General features: G+C 39.3%; 1 protein-coding gene and 1 long non-coding RNA gene across 2 annotated transcripts in view; both read left to right on the top strand.

Annotated features, from left to right (window-relative positions):
• The window catches only part of LOC144655131 (uncharacterized), a 93858-nt gene that overhangs the window by 25757 nt on the left and 45291 nt on the right, over window positions 1-22810 (top strand). Inside the window, exons 4-5 of the mRNA XM_078515345.1 lie at window positions 17342-17518; window positions 17868-18296. Coding sequence (XP_078371471.1) covers window positions 17342-17518; window positions 17868-18296 — 606 coding nt within the window. The remainder of the gene's footprint in view (window positions 1-17341; window positions 17519-17867; window positions 18297-22810) is intronic.
• On the top strand, window positions 471-1738 carry LOC144653654 (uncharacterized). Its single transcript, XR_013570786.1, has 2 exons — window positions 471-1159; window positions 1535-1738. It is a non-coding gene; the product is annotated as an uncharacterized LOC144653654 (long non-coding RNA).

Raw genomic sequence — 22810 nt, 5'->3', positions numbered from 1 at the left:
TAGTATAGTTTCTTTTGGAGTAGTAACTACAGTCGAACCTCTCCTTATGGACACCTAATACAGACACCTCCCTATTACGGACAATCTCCGAAGTCCCGGCGAAATTCTTATATATTCTCTTTAGAAAAAAAAACCACTATAATGCGGACCCCCTTTAATTCTTGGTTTTCACGTGACGTCATCAAAATTCTAAAACCCAGAATCGCAAGACTCCTGAAATTTTATCCTTCACTGGCTATTAGATGTCTTTAACATTTATCTTGTTGAAGGTTTTTAGCCAGATTGCATTCGCCGTCTTTAAGATAGAGCATTTTGAATTTCGGAGTTTCACGCCACACGAGATCAAAGATGGCCGCCAGAGGGCTGTCACGTTCTCTTAAAAAAAAGTGCCTCATTGTGCGATTTTAAACAATCTGAACAGTTGTTGTTTTGCGAGAAGTGTTTATGTGACGTGAATGTTTGTTTGTTTTATGGTGGGTGATTACCGTCATAATTAAACTTTGGATTATGTTACTTGTTATTGCATTTTGTTTTACAATAAGTTGCTTGTGTGTTTGAATTTTATGTTGGTTGTATCAATTTTCTGTCAGAATTCAGAAATTTTCGCCTAATCAAATTTTCGGTAACTCTAAACTTTCTAGTCATTTGAATTTTTCAGGTTGTGCCAGTTTTCGGGAACTATTCCAATTTCAGACTGTTTTCCAATGCTTTGCATCTCCGATTCGTTTTTCGTTTCTGGTGTATTTTTTGCCAGTAGTTCGAATTTTCGGACACATTCAATTTTCTGCTAGTAGTTCGAATTTTCGGACACATTCAATTTTCTGCTAGTTCCCGGCGCCATATTGGAATAGTAACCGCGCAGACATGATAGCGAGGCTACCGGTGACCCGTGGCTGAGCGTGAAGAGAGATTACAGTGAGGATTCGGCAATTAGCCCGTGTTTTTTCGCGTTTTTCGGAACATAAGCGAAAGTTTTGATTCTAATAATACTCCTTCGTCATCTTCTAAGATGAATGGAAAATATTGGGCCGCTTTTGGCTGTAAAAAAGGCGAGTAAACTTCTCAGGGGCTATCAGTAGTTTGCGTAACAAAACACAAGGAGATCCAGTGAAGAAATCGCATCCATGGTGTAATCTGATAAGACGCCAGCATGAGCATGGTGAGGACAATTTTCTTCGTCTTTAAAGCAATTTTTCTTTGTACTAATCATTACAAAAAAGGAAATATACACAGCTCTCCTGAGCAAGTCGTTGGGATCAGAAAGAAAGGTTTTTAACATGCAATGTTTACAGAACTTTTGTTTACTTGCTCTCAATCACTGAAGTTGATGTTTAATAATACTTTACATTACACAATGCCCAATTCTTGAAAGTTTTCAGTAAAATAGTTATCCCAAATCAGGAATTATTCTCAATTTTGCAGACTTCTTTTTTATTTTATTTCTGAGTGTGGCAGTTTATTTTATATTGGTTAGAGCTGCTTTTAGGTGAAGTTATAAGCTTGGTTTAAATAAAGTTTTAATATTATCTCATAGGTAAAGAGAAATCCCAGCAACATAGATTGTGAAACATTCTAAAAGGAGTCTGCCAGTTGAAAGAAGCTCAGAAAATCATCTATTCAAGTCAAGAAATGGAAAATAACACAAGCAGAGGGCAATTTTTTAAGAATAAAAAATGTTTTCAGTTGAAATGACTGCATCAGCTACTAAGTTTTGAAATAAATCATTTGCAGTGTTGAATCAAGGTGTTTCAAAAAGCCATTTAACAGTTCCTGTTACTATAAAAAAGTATTACCAACCCAAACAGTATGGTAAGGATTATTATTATGAGATGCACAAAATGTGGACCATGTATAACTGACAATAATGCTTGCAAGTCTAAAGTTATATTTACAAAAATTGCCTGAGGGAATGATAAAATCATTGCTATACTTTACATGTCCAGGGACAACTGTATTTGTTCTTTGTCCTTGCCTTATTCTGGCCTTAAAGGAATTTTATTGACTATTTTGGAGAGAAAAGGCTTGCTTTTTCAATTTTTTTTTAACACCACATTCTCAGACAAAACAAATTCCACCCCTACACATTGACCTGGTGTGGGAGACGCGGTGGCCAATGGTTAGTGCACTCAACTCCCAGTCGAACGGCCCGGGTTCGAGTCCTGGTGGGGGAGCTGCGTTGTGTTCTTGGCCAAGACACTTTACTCTCAGTGCCTCTCTCCACCCAGGTGTATAAATGGGTAACAGCGAATTTACTGCTGGCATTCCATCCAGGGGGGAGTAGACCTAGTCGCTTAATGCTACGGAAACCGGGATAAGCTCCAGCTGTATGAGCCACTTGGCTCGGACACAGACTTTACCTTACCTTTTACAGATTGACCTGGAGGTTACAACAAGAGAAATTCCTCTTCCCCATTGATGGTAGAGTTTCATATGGACACCGAACTACAGCTAATCTAGCAGAGTTCCATCCAGCTTCATGATGAAGATTTTATTTATTTTTATTTTCTTTACTGTCTTATTTAAACAACACATTCATCTTAAACATTACATAAATATTTTCAATACTACATGCAGGACCTTAAATTTTATAGCTCCCCATTTGAGATAATAAACATTCAGAAAGTGTTTAAAGTATTGACATACTTTCTGGTTTCAGTGTAAAAGATTTATGGGTGGTTAACCCTTTACTGTCAAAGAATGAACAGCCCCAAAACTTCACCAGGTCAATACATACACATGTACACATAAGGAGATGCAACAGTAATTAAAATTTTTCCCTGAATTTGACCAAATTCTCTCATCTAGAGCTGATAGAAAAGTTGATTTTTAACCTCTTCTGGAGAAATAATACCAAAATGATGGGTTATCACTGATGGACGATTAAACTACCCTGACTGTAATGTGGTTGAGACCAAACTTTGCCTGAAATTCAACCAGTTTAAATTCAATGATGCATTATTTTCTTTGCAGATCAATCAGACTTTTCATCAGGTGATTTAATAGGGTGCAATAATACTCCTGGTTAATGAGAAAAAAGTTTTCCCTTTTCTTTTGCATTTTTATTTCTTGAGTAGATGTTTCTCTGTGCCTTCTTTTAAATAGTGACTTCCTTGTGTGATAATTTCACAATCCATGTTTACTGGGATAGTTTTCACCTATGAGACAATATTGAAAACGGATTTAAACTAAGCTTACAACTTTACCTAAAAGCAACTCTTTGTTATCAATAATCTATTTCTTTTAAATCTTATCAAAATACAATAAGCTTATATCAGACTCAAAATAAATACAGAAATAAAAAAAACCGTAGGCAAAATTGGGAATAATTTCTGAATTGAGATATATATTTAAATGGAGACTTGTCAACAGAAGGGCTTTCCTAGATATAAAATATTATCAAACAACTTCAGTGATTAGAAGCAAGTATAAAACAAAAGTTCTGTAAACATTGCATGTTAAAAACCTTTCTTTCTGATCCCAACGACTTGCTCAGGAGAGCTGTGTATATTTCCTTTTTTGTAATGATTAGTACAAAGAAAAATTGCTTTAAAGACGAAGAAAATTGTCCTCACCATGCTCATGCTGGCGTCTTATCAGATTACACCATGGATGCGATTTCTTCACTGGATCTCCTTGTGTTTTGTTACGCAAACTACTGATAGCCCCTGAGAAGTTTACTCGCCTTTTTTACAGCCAAAAGCGGCCCAATATTTTCCATTCATCTTAGAAGATGACGAAGGAGTATTATTAGAATCAAAACTTACGCTTATGTTCCGAAAAACGCGAAAAAACACGGGCTAATTGCCGAATCCTCACTGTAATCTCTCTTCACGCTCAGCCACGGGTCACCGGTAGCCTCGCTATCATGTCTGCGCGGTTACTATTCCAATATGGCGCCGGGAACTAGCAGAAAATTGAATGTGTCCGAAAATTCGAACTACTAGCAGAAAATTGAATGTGTCCGAAAATTCGAACTACTGGCAAAAAATACACCAGAAACGAAAAACGAATCGGAGATGCAAAGCATTGGAAAACAGTCTGAAATTGGAATAGTTCCCGAAAACTGGCACAACCTGAAAAATTCAAATGACTAGAAAGTTTAGAGTTACCGAAAATTTGATTAGGCGAAAATTTCTGAATTCTGACAGAAAATTGATACAACCAACATAAAATTCAAACACACAAGCAACTTATTGTAAAACAAAATGCAATAACAAGTAACATAATCCAAAGTTTAATTATGACGGTAATCACCCACCATATTGTTTATCAGGGTAATTTGACCGCTTTTTGTAGCAGAACTGAATGCCAGATGTTTTCATTGATTTCCGGCCGCCATGTTGGAGCCCAAGTAGTTGGGCTCCAACTGACACTAAATCCCGGCCTCAGGGAGCAAACTCTTATAGACTTAAACCTCTTTATTACGGACACTCCGGCGATTAGGTGAAGATAGTTTGTGTATGTAATAGAATTTCCCGTAACAACTGTAAACAACGCTTAATTCACGTTGACGTTTTCAGAGTTGTGCTTAATATTATTTTTTGCATGCAGCATTGCGTTGTAGATAATTTCGTTTGAAAACAGTGATTCGCGTACATTACATGTGACTCTACTTATAGACCGTGTGAATCAGTGCTTCATATTAATCAATTTAGATGCAGTTTATTAAAAGACGAGTGTGTGCCTCATTTTAGATACTGAACACTTGAAGCTGTCATTGGATTCATAAAAGAGGCGTCATCGTAGAGACCTCTATAATACGGACACCTCTCTAATACGGAGGCTTTACTTTGTCCTTTCGGTGTCCGTATCAGAGAGGTTTACAGCAAGGCGCCCAAATGTGCGACCACTTTTAATTTATTCACATTCTTTCGTGCAGATTTAATCCAATCAAAAGCCGTGGATAGGTTGCAGTTGACTTCTGATTGGATTAAATCCGCACGAAAGAATGTGAATAAATTAAAAGTGGTCACACATTTGGGCGCCTTGCTGTAACTGTATTTCATGGTTAAAGTAAAATCATAACTACAAAATCAAGTCACTCGAGGGAAATTTCACGGTACACCGCTCAAAAAAATGGAAAACTACTACCTTATTAATCGGGCGTGGCCGATTTATAGTTTACCCTTTGGTCGTCCTAGACGATAGTCTCCTGTCGGCTAAAAATGACGGGGATAGCCTGGGCCAATCGGTTTCATTTTAGTTTTGACAGTAAATCGTTGTAGGAACACTGGGTCGACTTTTGGGCTAATCTGCAATCTGGTTCTCTTCTTTGCTTCGGCGGGAGGACAGAGAAAAAAGCTTTAGGGGTAAAGTACTAATAATCACCATTGTGAAACTGTAGTTGCTTTGACAAGTTGAAGCTATTTTTGTAAATAAAAGGGGTAACGTCATTCATGTCACGCAATGTTTTTGTGGGAAACTTTGAAACTAGACGCTTTGCTGGTTTCTACAAATAGCAGTGTGATCAGGCGGTACATTTTTTTGAGGCGGACTCCACTTTAAAACTACTTTTTATATATTTAGCAAGAAGTATGTCGATTTTCATTTCCGCACAGTTGGGCGTCAAAGTCGCCTGTCACAAAGAGTAGAATGTTTGCACAACATGGTTTGGATATATTTTAGATTTGACTAGTGACGTTAGTAAGACACTTCTCAAGACGTCAGCAAAACATTGGCAATGTACAGTATCGGTGTAAACTTGAATGGAATTTTTTACGAGATCAGTAAAGCTATCGAATGAAAAGATGACTTGAAAATGAAAACTTCGAATAATTATAATTAAATACCAATTGAATTTTAGATGAGAAATTCCTGAAGTGACATCTGTGTTCAAAATAGGAATTTTTGTACAACTTAAAGTTCCGAAAAAAAGACCACATGTTTTGTAAAAATCACAGACAAACATGATCAGAAAAAACAAAACAGGCCAATGGGTTTTATTCACGAAAATACAACTTTCATGAGAAATAGTTTGTAAACAAGACAATGGAATCGAATTACATTTCACACGAAATTTGCATACATTTGAACTTGCAAAAAAGAAGTATCTCTGCCGAGACATAATAGCGAGACCTTACATTAATAATTATTGTATTCTGATCTGATTTTTATTTTTTATGCATTAACTATTTGAAAGTGTTTCTCATCGATGAAAACAAAACGGTTTTTCATTCACTGCTTGAAGTATTTATAGACGTGAAAACATTCGCTTAATCAAATTACATTCTGCACGAAATATTTTGTATCCATTTGTCCCGAAACTTTGAGGAAATTGAAATCTTTGTGGACAGTACTGCATAAAAGCAGTTCATAGAATTGAATAAAAAGATAAGAACCATATTGATAAAGGAAATTTTAAAACTTTATTTTGGCTCATTTTGACGAAATTCGGGATTTTCAAAGACTGCCAGTAAACGGCTGTATCTTGTCTGTCTAACGATTTTGCTACGGTTTCGAACGAGCTAATTTTTCAACATATCATGGTAGCGGGCAGAAGTCGGTTCGTTCTGAATTTTTCAATACGGTATACAAGTTACAGGTCAATATACAGACCCTCTGTACAGTAAAAAACGTTTTGGGAACAAACCATTGTGAACTTATTTTCTATGTTGATCAGTAAAAATCCTTAGTACGACATGGGGTTTGTTATCAAGTTCGTTAGTACGTTAATACTGCAAGGTGTATAACCTCAGAGAATTATTATCAAGTGTGTTTTGTTTTATTAGCGGTTTATACTCTAAGGTCTTGGTATGTGAGATCAAAATTAAGGCAAATTTCTGTTATTATCTGATTGCTTGGCACAGATTAGTACGATACTGAATTGGTTAGGAAATGTAAGCAAACATTAAATTGAATGAGAGTAGAAAGGGAGGGACAGGTGGGGGTGAAAGGCTAAGGAGATGGAAAGGGAGGGAGAATTAAAATCCATGCTTGGTTATATCACGCAACCTTTGACTTCTGTTGTTTTCTCACAAGAACAAGACTTAAGGTGGGGTTCTACCTGAATTTGAATGGAACTTTAAGATATTTAAAAGAAGGGATTAAAGAAAAGAATGGAAACACCTCCAAACAGTTGACCCCTCGCAAGAGCACTCCGGGTTGTCAGGAGACTGTTTGGTGTCCGTCCACCAGTTTTTAACTTCAAATTCAAATTTTAAAATCACATTAAATCTCCAATATTTCTTATTTGTCTAAATTTTACTAATCCTTTGAGAAAAACTATCGCCTCTCAGACATCCCCCAAAATCGTCCAAAAATTAACAAAATACTGCAAAACAAATATATATGGGATAAGTAAAGCTTTTTTGGATTCCTTGAAACGCGGCTGAAATGGTTTTCAGTGTTTTCCAGCTCTTATACTTTGGGTCAGTACTACTATTCTTCACCAGTTGCTATTACAGTAATGGTATGAAACAAATACCTAATTATTGGTCAATAAGTTGTGATCATTTTCTTGAAAATAGCAGTTACCTGATTAGGAGTTGTATACTGTTCCATTAAAGTGTAAGGGCTGGAAAATACTGAAATGCGTCAGCCACCTAAAGCGTTGGAAAAATTGGTCTTCAGGTAAAAACCCCGCCTTTATTAAGTATTGCGAAAAGGCTGCACTTTTCTAAGTGTTACAAATTTATATTTTCTAGACGTCTAGTTTAATCGTTTATTTGTATTGTGCGAAATATATTTTTATAAATTGAGACCATTATGTCATAAAGTAATAATGCAATCTTGAAAACATTCCAGATTTTCATTATTAGATAGAAACACGAAATATTCAAATTTGGGTAAACAAGCCTGTCAAAATGACGTTGCCATGGTGATTTCAAGTTACTGGCACAAAAACTAATCCTACCAAATTATTGCGAGATAAATTTTAGATAAACGCGCAAAGTTTGGCAGCGTTTGGTTGAATCTTGAAAAAGTTATTAGCATCCAAAGTCAGCGCGGGCCTCGAAAGCTCCCCCCCCCCCCCCCCCCGGGCTGAATAGGTTTAAGCGACTGTTTTTCCAGTGATTTTTACTGTACTGTAACCTGCCTTTCAAGTCAAAACAGATAGCTAATTATTAAGCGCCCGATTTTAAGCTTCTCAAGCTTCTCAAGTTTCTTGTTCTCACTTAATTTCGCGAGTACCAAATTTCGCGATTTTTTCCAAAATCGCGAAATTTAATACTCGCGAAGATTAAAATCGCCAAATTTTATGCCGTATAATATCAATAAATAATGAAATTCAATGTGCTTTATTACAGTTATTTCAACATGTCTTAGCTTCATTTCTAGAAGGTTTTTTGTTCGATTTTGTCCATCAGTTATCTTCCACTGCACCATTTTCACTAGCTGTCCGATCTGTCCTCTGCAGCTAAATTTTTTTTTTAAATCTCGCTTGTGCAGTCGTAGGTATACCTTCCGGGTATTTAAACTGTGGAATACCTTATGCTTTGTTAAGTTTAGCTTGTTTTGTTTGCTGTTTTTTTACGATGACGATCATATTAATTATGTTGTTTCAGTTCTGAGGTCAAAGCCACACATTCAAGAATAGAAAAAAATCGCGAAACTTAATACACTCCAATTATACTTTCCTTTCAAAATCGCGAAATTTAATACTCGCGAAATATGGCTCTTGTTTTTTCCCGAGATTTAATATTCGCGAAATTTAGTGAGAATAAGGTAGTCAGTTTAACAATTTGCATATCTTTGTCTGCAGAGATACTAATTTGCATATAATCGTGATCACGAAACTGAACACAGTCAGGGAGCGTCGAAGAAATTATTGACATCTGAGTAGAGCGAAATTTGTGTTGTTACTAGCGAAGATTAGCGACAAGAACCTTTCAGCGAGGAAATATTTCAAACTGAATGATTATCATCTGGAGTTCAAACTGTTGCTAAGAAGTTAAGAGGTGTTTTCAAGATTTATCGATTTTCCGGTTTGGTAGTAATTTAAGATTTGTTAGTTCACGATCAGACATCATACCTCAGTAAATTTGCTGAGAGAAGAAGTGCATTTCCTTCATGTTGTTGATGGCAGAAGCAAAGAGTTATTTCATGTGAAACTTTTCAAGTTAACACAAGAACTTGCACTGTATTTCCTGAAAGATGCAGAATTTCTTGACACTTCCAATCGCAAGACCCATGGAGCTATTATTTTGACTATCGTTGACGATGAAGCAACTGCAGTTGGAGTTTTGAACTTTACAGATGGAGGAATTTTCTGATGTGTCTGCCTCTTGCAAGCAACTGCCCGCATCAAGTAAGTAGGGAACTAAAAAAAGTACCGATGTTTTAGAGGCGACGGCGACGTCTGTAACCGAGGGAACCTGGCGTAGAGGGCGCCGTCATTGCAGCAAAAGTACATGGTTTAAGCAAGCGAAGTTTTCGCGACGGCAACCTACTTCAGACACTTCAAACCCTGGCGCAAAAACTCACTGAGAAACTGTGTGAGAATTTTTCCAAAGAAATGCTGCTGTTATCGTTTGATAGGAAAATATTTTCGGACGAAGAATTTTTGGTGCTGAAGGAGAGCTACCGCTCCAAGAAAAATAAAATTCTGCACAATTTCTAAGCAAGAATTTCTATCCAGCTTCAAAACATCGAGGAAGCTGAATGTTAAGCATAGTTCAGAGCTCGATGTGTAGATGATCGTGCTTGTGTAATCTGTCCAAGATTGTCTCCCGAAATAAATCATGCTGTGGCCTTTTTTTTTCTTGAACCGGAACATGCAATTCGCTAGCAATTTATATATTAAGACAGTCGTTTATAGAAACAGCGTGGTGATCTTACAGGCGGCTGTTTATTCTAATACACTGAATGACAACAAAGAAACCTCGGCGCTTTACATTTTGGATAATGACAATCGTAATCATAGAAGCGTAAGAATCGTTAAAAAACCAAAAACCGAAAATTACAGCTGAAACTGCAAACTTAACACGATAAATTAGATAAACCACCGTATAAACAAAATGCTTTCAACACTTACATTTGTACTGCTGTAGACATCTAAAAATGCACGAAATATTTAATTCCTCGAGGTACAGGCTCCAAAACGATAGAATAACAATTGAAGCTTCGGATACGTGCAAAAATTTAAGTGCAAAATGGCATTAAGCACGAAAATCACAAGGCAAAACTCGCGTTTTACAGGCAACGTCAAAACAGGCAAAGTAACGTCGGCGCCGAGTCGCGACGGCTGAACATTTCGGCGGGAAACGTGAATCGAAAGTGAAATTTACTTCCGGTCGCCGTCGCCGCCTAGAAAACGTCTGGTGCTTAAGTTCCCTAGTAAGGGGGGTGGGGGGAGGTAACCCGGGCATAGGCTGGGGATTAGCAAGGGGATATTATTGTCAGAATTTGCTCTATCTTCAATTCGTTACAAGAAGAATTGTTGGCGAATGTTGGTTTTGCATTGCGATGCTGTGTGCTTGTATCTGCCGTCGTTAACTTTCGTTGCGATGTTCTGCCAAATACGTAGTCTGCTTTCAACCAATCCGTGATAATTAAATTTAATATATCACTTCATCAGCCCATGTTTTAAATAAACATTAGGTCTCATATTAGGCCCAATTTTGGAGCTTTTGGGCACTCGTCATCCCTCCAGACCCCCGCCATTTTTCACGTGTTTCAAAGCCGTAACTAGCAAGAGGCAAGACGAGGCACTTGACTCGTCTTGATTTTAACCCAAAATTAAAAACAAAATACGTTTGGTTGGAAAAAAAAATCCTTAGTTCAACAAGATTGATTTTTCTCAAGAAACACCTTATGAAAAATGTTTAAGAAAGAGTTTCTGAGCTCCTAGTTTTTCAAATTTTCTGGAGGGCATGCTCTTAGAACCTTCCATCAAGACTGCCTCGTCTATGCCAAAGGTCTGGTTACGGCCCTGCGTGTTTACTCTGATCATGATTGAAACTACCTCGTGAGGTTGTTTCAAACATGTTCAGAATAATCACGATTCGATCATGAATTGTGCATGCAACACGTTTCATTCGTGATCAGACTAATCATGTTTCGGTCTAGTGTGAACACAGCTTTAGATAAACAGAAAGATGTAAATAGACATATATTTCCCCATTCAGTGAATCTTTTCAGCCTAAAAGGCGTAACTTGAAACCCATGACAGACATAGAAGGTCAAAAATGAGACCGCATGCAGTGGCGCATACCCATATTGTGTATATAACATAGTTCCCCCCCCCCCCTCTCCCCCCCCCCCCCCCCCCTCCGTCCACCCCCTTGACAGATTTCTTTTAAATTGGAATAAATGTGCATTTTGTCAACTTGAAGAACATATATTAAATAATATGTATTAAAAGAAATGTTCACCAAGAAGTTCCAAAGTTGTTATCCTTGGAAGACAAAATAGGCACATTATTTTGACTGTGATAGTCAAAATATACCAAGAATGGGAATCCTTACATTACTGTGAACTTCTTAACCTATACATATTATTATTCCTCCATGTAGTAAAACGAGGCACACCCACAAATGACGATTTAGAAATGTTGGGCGAAAAAATTGAAGGAAAGTGGAAAAAGCTTGGGCGTCGGCTGGACATCAATGATTCAAAGCTTCAAGAAATACATGAAGCTCATGACCAATTGTCTGAAAGGGGATATCACATGTTAAAACATTGGAAACAAGAAAAAGGTTCTGCTGCGACTTACCAGGCTTTGTGCCATGCACTAACACATACACTTGTAGAGCGCCAAGACTTAGCAGAGCGGTTTTGTTACATTCATGGTAAGTATGTCTCCTTCCTGGGGAAGAGGACTTCCAAGTTCCATATGAAAGGGACTGGGATGCTCATCGTCTCGCTTACAGCTTTAATTTAATTTAAGGTGGCTCGACCCAGTTTTTTGACATTAAAGGGATTAATGTCAATGACATATCTACTATATCACATGGATTACACATAGACTGAACTACAATATGATATAATTTTTCGGGAGATCGGAATGAATATCACGTGACAATGACGTCACACAGGTTTTTGCTCTGAATCGAATTTTAACCCGTAACCGCATTTTCTCTCGAGATCCTCCACGCTACGTATACCTTGGCTGTTTGCCTTCAGCTCTGCGGAGTTTCATCGAAATCTACAAGAGGAATTTTGAAATTTCTTGGAATTTCTTTTTAGATGGTATAATTTATGCGTAAAATAAAGACAAGACTTCATATAAAGAAATTTGCTTCTTTTTTGATGTTTGATGAGAGGCTTTAGCCCTCATTCCTTTTAAAAAGTCCCATATGCGATATCCAAACCGTAAGAAGTAGGTAGACTTGCGCGATTTCGAAAAATATGAAATATATGAATCATAGTGAAGCTCAATGTTTAGCTCTATTTACCAATTTTACGCCTACTTTCGCAAAAAAGCGATTATTTCAAAACTCGTCGATGAATTTTCTCCAAAATTTTTCAGAGTGGCAATTGATCAGTACACTGCACAATTCCTGAATTTCATGCTCATTGAAAACTTTTAAGGTTGTCTAATATAAACGCAAAATATAGTAAATATTGAAGCGATCTCGAAGTTTTGAATAATTTTGTGCTCTGGGATTTCCTATTGTTTCAAGTTGAGCACAACATCGAATTTCTGTGCACCACGCGTAAAATGATTACGCTTGGCCACCTTCCGAAAAAAGAAATTCCAAGATTTTTCAAAATTCCTCTTGTAGATTTCGATGAAACTCCGCAGAGCTGAAGGCAAACAGCCAAGGTATACGTAGCGTGGAGGATCTCGAGAGAAAATGCGGTTACGGGTTAAAATTCGATTCAGAGCAAAAACCTGTGTGACGTCATTGTCACGTGATATTCATTCCGATCTCCCGAAAAATTATATCATTTTGTAATTCAGTCTATGTGTAATCCATGTGATATAGTAGATATGTCATTGACATTAATCCCTTTAAGTATGAAGTTTCAAAGTTGATAGGTATCGCTAGAAAAAAACTGGGTCGAGCCACCTTAAGGTTTTAAAAGTTCTTACTCAGGGTGCACATGTTTAGGACAGAATGCCAATATTTTTAGCTGTACTTAAGCCAGGGTTATGCTACATACAGGACCTAGAAAAACAATATTTAAATCACGGAGGGCCAAGTTGCAGGCCTCTTTTTCTTCTGATTCAATACAGAAAGTTTCCTTATCTGCAAAGTCTCAGTCTCTTTAACCACTCCATTGATCTTTTCTTTCTCCATTGCCGCCATGTTGATTTTGTGACCACGTTTCCTGATTTTTTCCTTTTTTATCCGACCGACCAACCCAAAAGTAGGAAACGCATTCGACAGAGGAAAAAAAGGGCTAGGCCGTCCCCTTTTTTGCCTCCTTTACCAACCAAAAACAATGACGCTTTAACGGATTACTTCTCTGCTTACGTGTCAGTGGACACTAAAGAAGTCTTTTTATACTTACAGTAGAAGCTCTTAGTTTTTGCTTTAACAAGTAAATACGGTCCTTTTATTATTTTAACCTTGTTGCAATTAGTAAAGGTTTCGTTGCATTGTGCAAAGGTTTAGCTTTGTTATCTCAGAATTTACTGGTGTCATGTTACCTCGACTCTCTACAAGGCGGACACCTCTCTAAGACGGACAGCTGCGGCCGGTCCCGAGGGTGTCCGTCTTTGAGAGAGTTGACTGCAAAAACATTGCCATACTGTGTTGGAGTCTAGACCAATCAAGCATGAATAACGGTATCTTAAAAAATCAAAATCAAATCAAATCAAAACCTTTATTTATACACGATGGGATAAAAAAAGCTACATAGCTTGTGGGGTCGTGTGTAAATAAAACATTAAAACTAGTAGATAAAAACATTAAAACTATATTAAGGTTAAAAAATAAAAACGCTAAACTAATTGCTAAAAATAGATAAATTGCTAAAGTTGTTACAATGATAAAAAGATAAAAATCGCTAAGATCTCTTACAATAAAGATTGTTAAAATTGGTATTTTTAATTATGTTCGACTTGTTGGTCATTGTCATAAAACTCCTGAGGGACATCGCCTCGTGACACTCTCCTGGTTAAAGGTTCCAGAGCACTGCCCCTCTGTAAGATGTTGAAAGTTTCATTGAATTGGTATTAAATGATGGGGGAATTAGTAAATGTTTTTTTTCTAAAATTGTACGAGTGTTGAAACTTGGTTACAAGTCGAGCCATGCAAGAGGGGGAGTCATTATGGTAGATCTTATAGATAAGTTTCAGAATCGAAAGTTTGTACGTGTTTCTTAAAAGTGTCCCATTTAGCGCGGTCAAGGACTTCAGTAGATGACATGTCTTTAGGTAGGTTAAAAATGATCCTTGCCGCTCTGCAGTGCAACCTCTCAAGTGCGTCAAAGTCGTCTTGACGACTCATGCCTCCCCAGACGGTTATACCGTACGTGACGGACGGGATTATGACTTTGTAGTATAACTTTAAAAGAACTTGCTTCGGTAAAAACCTACACTTCTTAATAAGGCTTAGTTTATTTGCAAAGTTCTTCTTTAGGCTATTGACATGTGGAGACCAACTTAGTTTGTCATCTATGTCAACGCCCAGGAGTCGGCTATGTTTCACCCAATTAAGGCAGTTCCCTCCTAGCAGTATCGGAGGAAGGGGGCCAGTGATAGATCCTTTGTGGATAAGCATACATTCCGACTTTTTCGGGTGGGGAGTGAGCTTGTTGGTAGTGCACCAGTCGTATAATTCTTTAAGGGATTGATTAAGGGCTGACGAGACTTCCTCTATACTGTTTCCAATACAGTAAAGAGTAGTGTCGTCTGCGTACATATACACGGCGGCTGACTGTACAGACTCCACGAGATCGCTTGTATACAGGACGAACAGCGTGGGCCCCAGAACACTACCTTGTGGAACGCCGGATACCACAGAGCTGTAGCTAGATCTCTGTCCGTTCAGGACCGTATACTGTGACCTGGATGTTAGATAACTTGTCAACCATGCTAGTAGGGGGCCGCGTATACCATATTTGCACTGGAGTTTTGACAATAGAATTTCGTGATTAACGCAGTCAAACGCTTTCTTGAAATCAATAAAAGCAACGCCTACCACTAGACCGGAGTCCACGGCTTGCCTCCAGGTTTCCGTCAGATGTACGAGGAGGAGTTCGGTGGAATGACCCTTGCGGTACGCCCATTGGTTATCCGTTACTAGATGATTAGCGTTGAACACGTGGTCCACGATCATGTCATTGATGCATGACTCCATAATCTTACTGGGTACACTTAGGATAGATAAGGGCCTGTAGTTTCCTCTGTCTGTTTCGTCGTCCTTTTTGTAAACTGCTGTCAGTTTGGCTGTTTTCCACTCTGTGTAGACAGTGCCCCGCTTTAGGCTTAGGGCAAACAGAGAGGTCAGAGGTAGGGCGATGGTTTCCTCGGCTAGTTTTAGCAATCTCGGGGCAATATCATCGGGGCCGGTTGCTTTGTTTCCTTTTAAGGTCAATATTTTGCGTTTTACTGAGCTGGCTTGGATTTCGATGGTAGATAAGGTTGGAATATCGAGCTGGTTATCGGCAGAGTCCTGTTCGGTGTTAAATTGTGGCACAGATAATTGAACTGCTAGTGTCGTGCCAATCGTTGAGAAATATGTATTCATCATGTCGGCCTTTTCGATGTCTGATACGGCGAGACTGCCGTCGTCGCGCTTAAGTGGGCCAATTGGTTTGTGGCATTTGGACAAATACGTTGCTTTCTTTACGAGTCTCCAGTAAGCACTAGAAGTTTTAACCTCATCAACCTGGCTTGCGAAATATGCCGCCTTGGCCCTCCTAACGTCAGCCGTAATGCTATTTCTGAGAGATTTAAAATCCTGCCATAATTTGTCGTCTTTTGTTTTGACCGCCTCCTTGTATAATTTAAATCGCCTGTTCATTTTTCTCCTGATATCATTAGAGATCCATGGGAGTGAGTGGCTCCTTACTTTTACCTTTTTCAATGGCGCGTGAACTTCCGCAATTTGAAGAAATAACTTGTTCCACATCCATAATGAATCGTCAGGGTCGTCAAAAATCGTAGCTACTTGAAAAGGAGCACACTCGATGTCTCGTTTAAAACTCTCCTCGTTGAGTTTCTTGTAGTTACGAATTTGCACAATCTTTGGTGGAGGGCGTTTAGACGCCAATCTAACAGAAGCATATACAAGATTGTGATCAGAAATACCCAGAGGAAATGAGCCGGCACCCCGAATCAGGTCCTTTCTTGTGGTAACAATAAGATCAATTAGTGTGCTTGAAGTAGGTGCCACCCGACAAAAAAAGAGGTCAGAGAAGCTTGAGCCATAACCAGCTTGGTCTATGTTAGGGGTTAAGTTAAAAATTTCCGACAATTATTCTGGCGTCCCTTTCATATGGGAGACCCCGCCTGATATTTTCTGCAATGTTAAATCAACGTTTAGTGCACTGAACTCCACATCGTGCAGTCGTGACATTCATTTCTTAACTCGTGTGTTGCAACTCTTCTCGAGTGACTGATTTCGGACGTAATGAAACCCTCTTTCAAAAAGGCTCGGGATACCCCTACATCACATAAATAGTAACGCTAAGGGAAGTAATTAATATCTTTGGCCGTTTTGCCTCCACTGTCACGTAACTAAATTATGTGACGTGGGGGATAATATATGTTAGCGGTTTGTCGGCTCCTTTGTAAGAAATTTTGGCATAGGTGATGTTAGCATTCCTCGTAAAATTATTCGCATGGTTTTCCTGATACAGTGATTTAGCTTTAAGAATTCCTCGACAGAGGCGGCGGAGCGTTTTGGAACGACTTTTTGTTTTCTAAACAGTTTCTAGACCGAAGATTTCCAAAGATTCTCTGATTTTTATTCGAAGGCCAACGAACAGTCCCTCCCCACAAATTTTCGTTGGGGGCAGCCCCCTGCCCCCCTCCTGCTGCCCCCTGCCTGCTTCGCCCCCTATGCTCGAGTACTACCCCTTGTGAGAGGTACTTACCCTTACCCACATCGTGAGGTTGGTTAACACTTTAAGGTGTTTAACCCGAGGTTAGCCGTAACCTAGTAACCTTTGAACATGAGAGCTAACCTGTGGTTTTAGCCTAAGGTGACACCTTAACCCTCTTTTGAACAATTGGATCCAGAACCCTTAAACAAACAAAACATTTTAATTTCTACCATCAATATGAATGAATCACATGGTTTTTTTGACACTTTTTATAATTTTGCTTGCGCGTTCCTGTTCACTGACATCTTCCAACTACCAATGAATGAGAAAAGAATTACAAGTATTTCTGTCTTAGTCAGCTGTGCACTTAAATCGGGCCACAACATATATTAAGTACGTGGGGCAGATCATGGCTCCCTGTAAATGCATTTTTTTAAATTCGCCTTGCATATCTTTAAAGGAACTTTTGCCATTCAGCTGCCTGCTGATCCAGTACCAGAAGAAAAAGAGACAAGAAAAATCCCGCCTGCTACTGCAGCTACATGTGAGGTTGGAGCTTCAAGCAAAGATCAAGAAGAATCAAGTGGAGTAAGAAGTGGTCTGAAACGACAAAGGTCGAAACCAAATCCTGAACGAGGTAGAGCAGTGGAAGAATTTCATGTTGAGGTTTTTGTCTAAATTGTATATATTATAATTTAAATGATATTGCATTATGATGATGCTGTTACTTAACAATTGTTCCATGTTTTCTTACAATTCTGTTTCTTAAAAGCTGTCTCTGGATGTAGTTGATTATTTTTATGTTGTAAAAAGTAATGTTTACATTTTTCTGCAGGCTATTATTTGTCATGCCTCCTCCTTTAACTCACCAGCCCCCCCCCCCCCCCCCCCCAATCCACCCCCCACACCCCATAAAAAATACACGGTCCCCTATCCACTTACCTGAAGGAAAACAAAAAGCTAATTATTTTTTGCTGTTGTTTCAGGAAATTTGTCCTTTAAGATTAGGTGTGCAAGTGCTTTTAGCAGAAACTCGGGAGAACAAGATCCTCAACAAGCAAGAAAAAAGGTGAACAGATATATGGAAGAGAAGGCTGTTGAGGCAGTGGGAAAATTTGATCTCTCTTCATATACAGGATTACGTGACATGTATGTGTACTTAGTTGGAGAACTTCACCTAGTGGATGTAAACTTTGACAAGGGTAGCATAAAAATAACCGTCAAATGTGGTACCCTGGAGATTCTTGAACGGCTGTGTGATGATTATCGCTCTGGTCACCTAAATAAAGTAGCCGAGGAGTGCCTCATTACAGAGAAGGTTAAGGACGAGCTTGATATGGAGACCATAACGCTAATGACAACTATCTTGAAGGAAGACTACTTGGCATGCAAGTTGTCTTTAATGGAAATTCCAGGTACGTTAAATTTCCATTTAAGGTCATTCAGTAACCTGTACTGAGATTTTTGTCAAACTTTGCCTATTGATTGTTTATGCTATAGGAACCTAAATTTTGAAATAAAAATGGGGGGTGCCCATGCACGTTTAGGAGCAACAGCACTTTGTTTATGCCCAAAAAATCCTTCTAATATCACGATAGTCACGATTGCTTGCTAAACTCACGTTTCCGACGATTATTTCTTATTCTGCACTGAGGATTGGTCCACATTTATTCTACAGAAGAAAGTTACTACTCAATTCAAAACAGCAAAAAAAAAAAATGATAGGTCACCGTTTCTCGTCGAGAAAATTTCAATTTACCTTTGACGAAAGGTAAATTGCCTATTGGCCCGAGGTCAGAACGATACAGCGTGGTCCGTACAAAAAAGACCGAGGGCCAATGTTCTACCAGTACGGTACGGTCCTGAGCAAGGTTGGTTTATAAGAGATTTGTATCACGACTGAAAAAGATTTTTATACACATAAGCGCAATACCGGACGTGTAAAAAAGAACAAGATTCTGACCAAAGACCCACCAGGTGTTTCGGTGGAATAGAATTGAATCCCCAAAGATCTTTTACAAAACATTGTTGATTGGAAAAGTATTAGATGGTTTTCCATCCGAGTGAAGTTTATTTTTTTTTTTTCTTTTGTGAGCAATTTATAAGTGAATATGTGGCCCAACAGACCGATTAATTGCATAATGGCGCCGCTGAATTTTCAAAACAATACGTTAGAAAACCTCAGCCTCACATTGATGCATTGCATGATAAGAGAAATCCTTTGTTTTGAATATAAGCTCGATTGGACCGGCAATGGAGCAAGCGGATTGGTTGATTTTAGTCAATGACCCTCTGAATACCACAGTCGTGTAATGAAGAAATAACAGTCATGCATACTTAAAGAAATAGCTTAAATCTAAATAAAGTAAACAAAATTGATGCGCGGTTTTTATGAATTAAAAGCTTTTGCTGAGGAGGAACTTGGACTCAAGCATGTTGATGTTGCGAGTACTTACACCGGCTTGGGTGAAGAAAAGTACGAGATAGGAGACCTGCAGCAAGCCAAGGGGCATTATGAACGTGCTTTGGACATTCAGCTGAAAAAGCTTGGACCTGAACATGTTGATGTTGCGACTACTTCCAATAACATAGCTGTTGTGCAGCATGACTTGGGTGACCTGCAGCAGGCCAAGAAGCATTATCAACGTGCTCTAGACATTCAGCTGAAAAAGGTTGGACCCGACCATGTTGACGTTGCGCTTACGTACAATAACTTAGGTGCTATACAGCATGACTTGGGTGATCTGCAGCAGGCCAAAGAGCATTATGAACATGCTTTAGACATTCAGATGAAAAAGCTTGGACACAACCATGTTGATGTTGCACGTACGTACAATAACTTAGGTATTGTACAGCGTGTCTTGGGTGACCTGCAGCAGGCCAAGGAGCATTATCAACGTGCTCTAGACATTCAGCTTGAAAAGCTTGGACCCGACCATGTTGACGTTGCACGTATGCACAATAACTTTGGTGCTGTTCAGCGTGCCTTTGGTGACCTGCAGCAAGCCAAGAAGCATTATGAACGTGCTTTAGACATTCTACTGAACAAGCTTGGACCCAACCATGTTGATGTTGCGCGTACGTACAATAACTTAGGTATTGTACAGCATGACTTGGGTGATCTGCAGCAGGCCAAGGAGCATTATCAAAGTGCTCTGGATATTAAGCTCAAAAAGCTTGGCCCCGACCATGTTGACGTTGCACGTACGTACAATAACTTAGGTATTGTACGACGTGCCTTGGGTGACCTGCAGCAAGCCAAGGAGCTTTATGAAGATGCTCTAGACATTATGCTGAACAAGCTTGGATCCGACCATGTTGATGTTGCATATACGTACAATAACATAGCTGCTGTACAGCATGACTTGGGTGACCTGCAGCAAGCCAAGAAGCATTATCAACGTGCTCTAGACATTCTGCTGAAAAAGCTTGGCCCCGACCATGTTGATGTCGCGGATATGTACAATAACATAGCTGCTGTACAGCATGACTTGGGTAACCTGCAGCAGGCCAAGAAGCATTATCAACGTGCTCTAGACATTCAGTTGAATTAGCTTGGACCCGACCATGTTGACGTTGGGCGCACGTACAATATATAACTAAGAAAAAGGTAAAACGTGACTTAGGTGACCTGAGGAGAACTATTAGAGAGGTTGAGCATGACGTTAACGGCAGACGGCAAACGGCAAAAATAACTTCTGATTTTGAGTTTTTTTCTTCTAATCCGTAAATAAAGCACACAGAAATGGAATAACGTCTCCTACTATTCATTGCAAATATAATTAGTTTCACTCCACTGTACACACAACTGAAGAGGAACGGCAAAAGTTTCATTTTTGCCGTTTGCCGTTTGCCGTAAACGTCATGCTTAACCTCTCTATTAAGAGACCTTCTTATTCAGGAATATCCTACGTAGATGAGGCCGAAAAAGCTTGTTGATGATCTACGTACTTACACCAACTTGGGTGGCATTTGTAAGGTGCTTTAGACATCCTTCTGAAGAAACGTTCGGCTAATCTTTGTAAGAAGTAATTTGTTGGCTGTAACATGATCCACTGATGATCTGGTGTATTTTGAATATCTCCAGTAGACTAGAAGTAAAAGCTTTTAATAGTTAGGGCGTTATTAAGACCATTTTTGTAAAAAGTTATGAAATTTTATAGTCTGTTTCGTACAGTACAGATACCGTGTTATATTTGTACTGGATTGTAACTTGTATTCAGTTCTTAGCTTGCAAACGCTAGCCGTGGTAACAGTTATGTGACAGTTGACGTGCTTAAGATCTTTTGCAGACGACTGCTTTCTAGCTACTGCGTGATACCTAATAGTGGATTATCTTACAGCCAAAAATACCATGTGATGTTTGTGGATTCGTAGTGAAGAAGGTAATAAAACATCTTAGCCAGTTCCAGCCTCTCGGACAATGGGGTGAAAAAGCGGGCGGTCAGTGGGGCAAAAGAACCGAACAAAGGAAGAAAAGAACCGCTCTTCGTCCTTTGCTTGCTGCGCTTTTTCTCCTTCCCTCGCCCGCTTTCACACTCACCAGCTTTTTCACCCCACTGTTCCACCGTTAGCCTGGAACAGGCTAAAACTAGTGAGAGCCTGGCATACTGAAAAGGGCAGTAGCCGTCCTCTTCAATAACTGAATTAGTTAACACTTCTAGGTTTTAAAAAGTTGCGTGTATATTCAGTTGCAATAAAATCACGTTTTCTCCCGAAACAGTGCAGTCTCTCTTTTCACTTGTGTACATGCTTCTTGCGAGGAAGGCGCGGTTACTTGGCCTAAAGCATGGTTCACACATGCGACGCAAACGCAAGGAAAAACACGTGTGAACCAGCCAACGCAAGCGCAAGAAATTAGGAATTGTCCGTTTTCTTGCACCTGGCTTGTGCTTGCATTTCCATTTGCGTTACGGTAGTTCACCAGTGTGCTTCCTTCAATTTGCGTTGCGTTTGCGTCGCACGTGTGAACCAGCCAGACTTAACACAAGTGCAAGCCGAAACGTAAGCAATTGAAGCTTGATTTGTCCGCCATCTTGGAAAAAAAACTTCAGCTGCGTCTGCGTCTCTTTCGTTCCTTGCACTGGCGTTACACGTGTGAACCGTGTTTGCGTTTGCGCTTGCCTAGCACGTGTGAACCAGGCTTAATGACCTTGAACCTTGATTGGTTCACTGGAATGTCTGTTACTTTTGTGTTTGGTCAGAGTGATTACTTTAATTTGGTTTTGGTTAAACCTTTTCATGTTTATCAGTTAGTAGCAAAGAAAAGCAAAACTAAGGATAGTTCCCGCTACAGCTGCCCCCGCTGTTAATCTCTTCTCTTTAGCGCATTCCTTACTACATTCAATTCTTTCGCTTGATATTTTGGTTATTCTATTTGCTCAAACTTGCATAAAAAGTTGTCTGAGGCGTATCTTTAACATTTGGTGGCCTGAGAAAATTTGCAATGAGGAGCTGTGGCAGCGAGGTGATCAAGAACCAGTAGGCAGGCAGATTCTGAAGAGAAAATGGGGCTGGATTGGCCATACCCTGCGAAAAGAACCAAGCAACATCACTCGCCAGTCCCTGACTTGGAACCCCAGGGGAAGAGAAGGGGAGGTCGACCCAAAAACAGCTGGCGTCGCGACACGGATGCAGAGCTTAAGATAATGGGTTACACCTGGAAGGAAGCTGTGCAAAAAGCCCAAGGTCGAGCTCGCTGGCGAGGTGTTGTCAATGGCCTATGCTCCACCTGGAGCGACGGGCCTAAGTAAGTAAATTTGCTAAATTGGTTGAAAATCATTTTTCTGTTTGGGCATGGGACGTTTAGTTTTCTCATGTTTCCTTAATTATTCTCGTGTTGTGCTAATAGAATTTTACATGGTTTCTGGCCTTCATTTCTTCAAGATGGGACGAGGACGGATGAACTGTTAAAGCCGAAAGAATTAAG

This window comes from Oculina patagonica, chromosome 5, assembly GCF_052425735.1.
Source record: "Oculina patagonica isolate OP01 chromosome 5, crgOcupat, whole genome shotgun sequence".
Lineage (NCBI taxonomy): Eukaryota > Metazoa > Cnidaria > Anthozoa > Scleractinia > Oculinidae > Oculina > Oculina patagonica.
Note: the sequence above shows the minus strand (reverse complement) of the source record. Positions and strands in the feature narration are given on the sequence as shown.